General features: G+C 60.0%; 1 protein-coding gene across 1 annotated transcript in view; it reads right to left on the minus strand.

Annotated features, from left to right (window-relative positions):
- Window positions 1–6,576, minus strand: part of NEK6 (NIMA-related kinase 6) — a 54,029-nt gene that overhangs the window by 9,936 nt on the left and 37,517 nt on the right. The window contains exons 6-7 of the mRNA XM_012721212.1: window positions 4,762–4,813; window positions 4,606–4,716 (exon numbers count right to left, since the gene is read on the minus strand). Of these exons, the coding sequence (XP_012576666.1) occupies window positions 4,606–4,716; window positions 4,762–4,813 (163 nt within the window). The remainder of the gene's footprint in view (window positions 1–4,605; window positions 4,717–4,761; window positions 4,814–6,576) is intronic.

A 6,576-nucleotide genomic window follows, 5' to 3' on the forward strand; every position in this document is an offset into this window, starting at 1 on the left:
AAAAAAAAAAAACTTCCTTAAATCACTAAGCAAAGACAAGCAGCCCCTCCCTCCAGATGGTAAAGGGCTTGAACAGGCCTTCACCAAAGCGGACACTGGATGGGCCAGGGCGCCCAGGAAGCTGCAAACGCAGCGAGGTGCCAGCACACGGAGACCAGGGACAACTAGGATTCTCACTTTGCTGATGGGTACACAAAAGGGTACAGACCCCTTGGAGAACTCTCACGAAAACCATTGTGGGCAAACACTGCGGTGATGCCCAGCAGTCACACCCTGGGCATTCACCAGGAGAATCGAGTGTTTCTGTCCTTACACCACAGTCAGGAATGTGAAGGTGGTTTCATTCATGATAGCCCGAGAGTAGAAGCAAATGTCAGTCGACAAGAGGATGGGCACAGTCATAAATAGGGTTGAGTCATACCGTAGAATATTAAATAGCAATGAAAAAGAACAAACCCAGACACATGCAACAAGACAGCCCAACCCCAAAGACAGAATGAGTGAAAGCAGCCAGCTACAAGAACGCAGGCCCTTACAGGAGCCCATTTGTATCAGAACGAGAAGAACGGCTCTGTGGGGGTGGCGAGGTGTCAGACCCGGGAGCTTCCTGTGTGCCATCACATGCCAACCAGAGAGGGCAAAAGGAAAAGGGTTTTAGTGGTGAGGAAGGGCTCTGTGGCCAAAAGGAAGGTCCAAGGACAGTGAGGAGTCGCTGCCTCCTCCCCCCGGAAAGGTCTATACGTCAGGAAACAGATTGTACCCTGACTTTTTAGAGCCTGCAGGGCTGTCTCTGGAGAGAGGGGCACTTCTGAAGACCTGGAACCCTGCAAGCGTGGCTTTCCTGGGTGAGACTGAGCTCTCCATCGCCAGAGGCGTGCAAGCTGCAGCAGAGGCTGGCTTGGCCGGGCTGGGGTGGGGTCCCAACTCTAGACTCATAACCAGAGTTCTGAAACCCGAGTTCCTGATCTCAGGCTGTTGGGGACAGTTATTCTGGAGGCTTTAGGATGAGCTCTCAAAGGCCAATCTGCAGAGGACATGTTCACTGGGCTTGAGGAACCTCCCATGAGTGCTGCTGCTGTAGTTCTGACAGGAGCGTGGGGAGCCCTGTGTTGGAGGCAGCACCTGAGGGGTGCTCAGGCTGGGGAGGGACATCCCCCACCACAGAAAGACGTGGGGGCCTGGGACTGGAACCGCCTCAGAACTGGCTCAGTGAGCTGGACTCAAAAAGCAGGGGCCCAACATTTCATGTGCAGAAGGTATTTTGGGGTAAACACAAGGTGGGCAGCTTCATTTTCCCAGTAAGGAGAACCCCCAGCTACCATTGTTTTAAAAAGCAAAGACAGTCCTAAGCAGGAAGCCCGTCCTCTCAAGACCAAAGGTAGTTCTCTACGCTGAAAAAGTACAGCAGTTTGAAAACCTTGTTTTCCTCAGCTCCCTGGAGGTGGGTGAGGGAAGCCCCCTCCGCCGGGCAGCTCCGGCCAAGGGCAGGCTGACCGCCCCTTCCCGGGGGGGACTCACAGCTCCTGAGATCCACGCCCTGGTCAGTGGCCGCCACCTCTGTCTTGCGGCCTGATGTCCGGCTTACTGGCCTCCCCACTAGAGACTCCCCAAGAGGCTCTGTCTCCTTAGCTCGGGTGTCTAACCCTGGGGTCGCTCTCAGGACCCTGAGCGCCCCTGGTGACCACAATCCCTAAACCAGGACAGCAGCCATCACTTTACTCTGTGTTTCTGAGAGCCCATCAGCCTCCAGCTTTATGCTGAAATGGGGGGAGGGCGGCTAATTGCTATTCAGCAGCAAGTGCTGTCAGTCAACAAGTGAGTCGTGCGGATTCTACTGGGAACCCAGACTGTGACTTCAGTGCAGCCCCTTCACGTGCTGGTCAGGAGGGAGCAAAAGCGGGAAATGGCCAAACCGCGGCCTGAGATCCAAGTGGTTCCCGAGGCTCAACGGGACCTCAGGCCAGACGCCAGCCACTCAGCGGCCACGCTGTGGACGGGCGGGCTGGTGTGCTGCCCCGGCCACCCTGAGCCTGGGTGGGTGCCGACGGGTAGGCACAGGCGTGGGGGAGGGAGGACGAGGCCTGTTTGCACCCTTCAATTGGCCTCTGTCCCTGGCACACAGGCTGCCTTCTGGGCCACCTGCAGCTCCTTTAGGGTCCAGTTTGAGCTGCCCCTCCGGGCCAGAGAGCGAGCTGCTCAGTGAGGCCCAGACATTCCCTTGGTCTCCCTCCGCTGCGGCTCCAGGTGCCTGACTCAGCCCTGTTTGTGGTGAAAGTCTTGGGGCGCAGGTGGAGAGAAAGGTTAAGGAGCAGGCCCTCTTCCTCTCTGCTCTTCACCCCAGTCTTCTTTCTGCTTTGAACCCAGTTTCCACTGATGTAAGAAGAAAGCAAATATCCACATGTAATTGAGACTTTCTCTAAGATGCCAGTGCTGTACCACCTCATCTGTTACCCACCTGCCCATCCATCCACCTGCCCATCCACCCGCCCATTTATCTACTCGCCCATCTATCCACCCATCTGCCCATCCATCCATCCATCCATCATCCACCCCATCCACCCATTATCCATCCATCCTTCATTATCCACCCATCTATGTCTGTCTGACCACTCATTATCCGTCCTTCTGTCCATCTCTGTCCAGTGTTAGCTGAGCCCAGATGCTGTCCTGAGCCCTTCCATCAGGGGAGCTGCCTGTCCCAGGAAGAGTCCAGAGGAGCTAAGTGATCAAAGAAAGGCTGAGTCACCTAGAGGAGTTTGCTAGCCATCTGGACTCCTGCCCACCCCATGCCTGGGGGTTCAGATTCTCCAGGCCTGGGACTCGGCCACTTGCACCTCTCACAAGCTCCCAGAACACCCTGATGTCACAATCTGTGAGGAGCTGTGCAAAGCCTTGCCCACCTGTTCATTTTTCGGAAGCCCAGAAACATTTGTGGAGCAAATGAATTAGGCAGCATGCCAACGTCCAACCCTGGGAGGCCGCCCTTGCCTCCAGGCAGACACTCCAGGCCTCATGGGGGGCTCTCAGTGTGCCAGGGGCAGGTAAAGCCACAGCGGGTGAACACAGGACCTCACCCTGCTTTGCCAGCTTTCCCAGGGATTAAGTCCCCCAAACCTGCTTTTAATACCAGCAACAAATACACAAACATTTCTAAAGCACAAGGCACAAATTGCATAAGTTTTAAAAAGAGACTTCAAAGAAGTCCACGCTTGCAGCGGACCCAGGAGGAAGCTTCCAGAAAACCCCGGGAGCAGTGATTCTGGGGAAGGGTGGGAGGAGCGAGCAAGAGGGTCGGCGGAGGGTGAGGCCTGTCCAGGGAGACCCCTGCAGACCGGTGGGGGCCAGGCAGGGCAGGCGGCCTCCCCCACCCTCCTCTCCCACCCTCCTCCCTCACCGCAGGGGCTGGCGCTGTGGATGAGAAAGAGGAGCTTGAGGAACCCCAATGTTGCCCAGCTTCACCTGGAAAGCCCAGATTTCAGACTCCCAGCTATCAGAGGAGGACGTGGGACCTCAAAGCAGGTGGCTGATTAGAGAGGGGCTCTTCCCAGAGATGCCCCACTCCTGTCAAAACAAACTTGGCGGTGCTACAAAACGCCCGCAGAGTTTGAAACGTGTTCATTAGCGACGAGAACGGCAGGTTTCGCGCCGAGGAGAGGCTGGCGGCGGTCGCGGGCGGGGCTCCTTCCCCAGTAATCAGGAAAACGACTGGAGAGACAGAAGGGGTCCCCTGAAGACATCACCCAGCAGAGGGGATTTGGGCTGGCGGCACAGGCCCAGGCTGGACAGACCAGTCGGTCTGAACCTGCCCCAGACACTCACTAGCTGAGCGCCGTCAGCCCTTCACTGCCTCGGTTTCCCCTTCCTCCGTGTCCCTACTGGTAAAGCTACAGGCTTGACCCCAGGACCCCTCTTGGACATGCAGGAGGGAAGGGCCTGGAGGTCCCGCCTGGACTCTGGAAGAAGAGGGTGGCCAGGAGGGAAGGCCCAGGGGGGCGTGAGGGAGCTGGTGAGGACGAGTCCTGAAGCCTGGCTCCTTTGTGCTGGGCCTGTGAGCCTCCCTCCGGCCCCAAGGTCCAATTGACCCTCAGCCTGAGGGTGCCCCTCCCTGCTGCCCCCAGGCTGCTGCCCTGGCCCCCACCTCTGCCCCTGGAAGAGCCTGGCTGAGTCCCTCCCAGTTCTGCCCGTCCCCACCCATCCGCCACCCCAGGGAGGCCCCGTCCCAGGCCCAGGGCTTCTCTCCCTAAGGGAGAGGGCTGAGTCCGCAGCCTGGCACACTAGCCATCTCCGAGCGCCAGGCACTGGGTTCTTTGGGCAGTGACCCCTACACCTCCGGGGTCACCTGGATTCCTAAGTCCCCGTAAACTAATCACCAGCTGGCCCCTGCTACACGCAGACCCCAGGAGAAGCTGGAAACACGGCACTCTTTCAGCGTTGAGTTATTTTCACATCATGTCCGTCCAAATATCTTTCTCGGGCTCCCACACGGGCCCCGCTCAGAGAGCTAAAGACCAGGTGTGCCCGTGTGTGGCTGCAGGCGGCACCTGGTGTCCTCTGGCTACTGGGGCTCATCTGAGGTGGCGCAGATAGCGCGAGGCCCTCCCCTACCTGCCCGGCCCCGCACCCCACCTGGCCTCAAGTAGGCGTCTCCCTCACTGCCCCTGGGATTCCAGCCCCCCAACCCGCTCCGGCGACGCCCATGCAGGTGTCCGGTCATTCCTGGGATGCGATCAGAACAGAGCAGGGTTCAGGGTGAAGACCCACCCCGGCTGTCAGTTCCAGGGGGCCGGACACAGGTGCGCAGTCTTGGATCAACCTGCAAAAGCAGGTTTCCAGGCCAGCGATCCCGGCGTCCCGGTCTTCCGGGGCAGGGGTGGGTGGGACCTGCGGGAGGCGCCCTGGGACCCCCTGCGCTGTGCCGTGATCCGGGGACCCCCGCCCGCCTGGGGTGCCCAGCCCTGCTTTGCCGCCCAGCCCGCAGCCGCTGCCCTGCTCTCCCGGCCCCCGATCTGTCTGGCAGCTGCTGCTGTTGCTCGGAGCGAGACACTTGCTTGTAGTTTGTGAGCTGTGTATAGGCAAATCCTTCATTTTTCTTTCATTACGCCGGCGTGTACTGTCACTTAATTTTTATGTATGCAATCCTTTCTGACAAATATGATCTGCTGCCTGGTAATTCGTCTGACGCTCATTCTGTTCCGCGCTCTAATTACGGCTCCTATTCCTGACACCGAGGCAGCCGCCCTGCCACCGCTGGGTACCGCACCTGTCAGCCTGGCCATGGCATGACTAATGCCCTTTCATGCCAGCCCCGTGTTAGCAAATACAGAGGCGGGGAGGGCGCTGGGGGAGGGGGGCCAGGCGGAGACGGGGCTGCAGAACCCGGCTGGGTTGGCACCTTCAGGAGACTGGGCGGTTGCCAGGGCAACAGGGCGCCATGGCCGCATCCCCACATAGTAGGTGTGCGGAGATGCAGTGGACGCCTAGGAGAGACCCACGCACACACGGAAGGAGCCCGGCGCCCCAGACCTTCCCAGGAGGCAGTTAGTTCCATCTCGCCACCCTGGGCCGTGGCTTGGCCAGCTGTTTGCAGGGGGGCGCTGCGCAAGGGGGTCTTTCCTGCCCCTCAGACTTCCTGGGAGTCACTGCCTGGAGCCAGCCGCAGGGAGGGGCCCTGTGCAGGCCTCTCCTGACTGGGGGCAACCCTGGGGTCCTTCACCCACCCATCACGTGCCCGGCAGGCTGCTCAGGGGCCTCAGGAAGAGTCGGGCTCACGCAGGCGGCCTTCCCCGCACGTCCCCTTTCCTTCTCAGTCTTGTAATAAGTGCACCAGCCCCCGCCGAGAAACTCTCACCGGCGATGCGCCCCGGTTCAGCCCCCCCACCCCCAAACGCTGTGGCCCTAACTGGCTCTGACGAGCGACATAGCCTTTTCCGCGGCGAGACTCGGACAGGCTGAGGCCTGCGTGACAGCGGACAGGAGGCAGTGCCTCTGTCTCCTCTGACAGTTTCCCTAGAATTCCCTGCCTTTCCTCCCTTTAACCAGGGAGGAAAACAGTCCCCAATGGACACTGACTTTCTGAAGGGCCCAGGGGAGACAAGGTTCCTCCCAGGACCCTGGCTCTGGTGGCCAGGGCCTGGCGGGAGGCATGCACCACTGCCCGGGCCGGCCACGGGGAGGGGGTGAGCGCTCCAGAGGAGGCTTCGTCCCCGCCACATATTTTGGATTCTTTGTTTGCAGGAAGGAAGGACCCTGCTGCCCCGCCAGCTATGTGCGGCATGACCGTAACGTCACCCGCTCGGGGCAGCGGGTCCTCACAGCTTTCCCTCCGAGCCAAGAGCAGGCCCTGAGATGCTGGGCTCCACGGCCTGGGCAGGCGCCCCAGGGGCAGGCGGGAAGGGCTGCCCCACAGGCTCATGCACTCTACCCTTGCAAGGGCTGAAGCTGCATTCCTCCTGATCGGCGCTGCCACCGGGGCACCTGTGGGCCCTGCGGACCGTTTCCATGGGAAAGTGGATCTTCCAGAAGGCCCCTGCACCAGCTGCCGCAGCACTGGGTGGAAGCCAGGAGACCCTGGCCGGG

The sequence above is a fragment of the Condylura cristata genome, unplaced genomic scaffold, assembly GCF_000260355.1.
Source record: "Condylura cristata isolate star-nosed mole 26May11 unplaced genomic scaffold, ConCri1.0 scaffold00006, whole genome shotgun sequence".
Classification (NCBI taxonomy): Eukaryota; Metazoa; Chordata; class Mammalia; order Eulipotyphla; family Talpidae; genus Condylura; species Condylura cristata.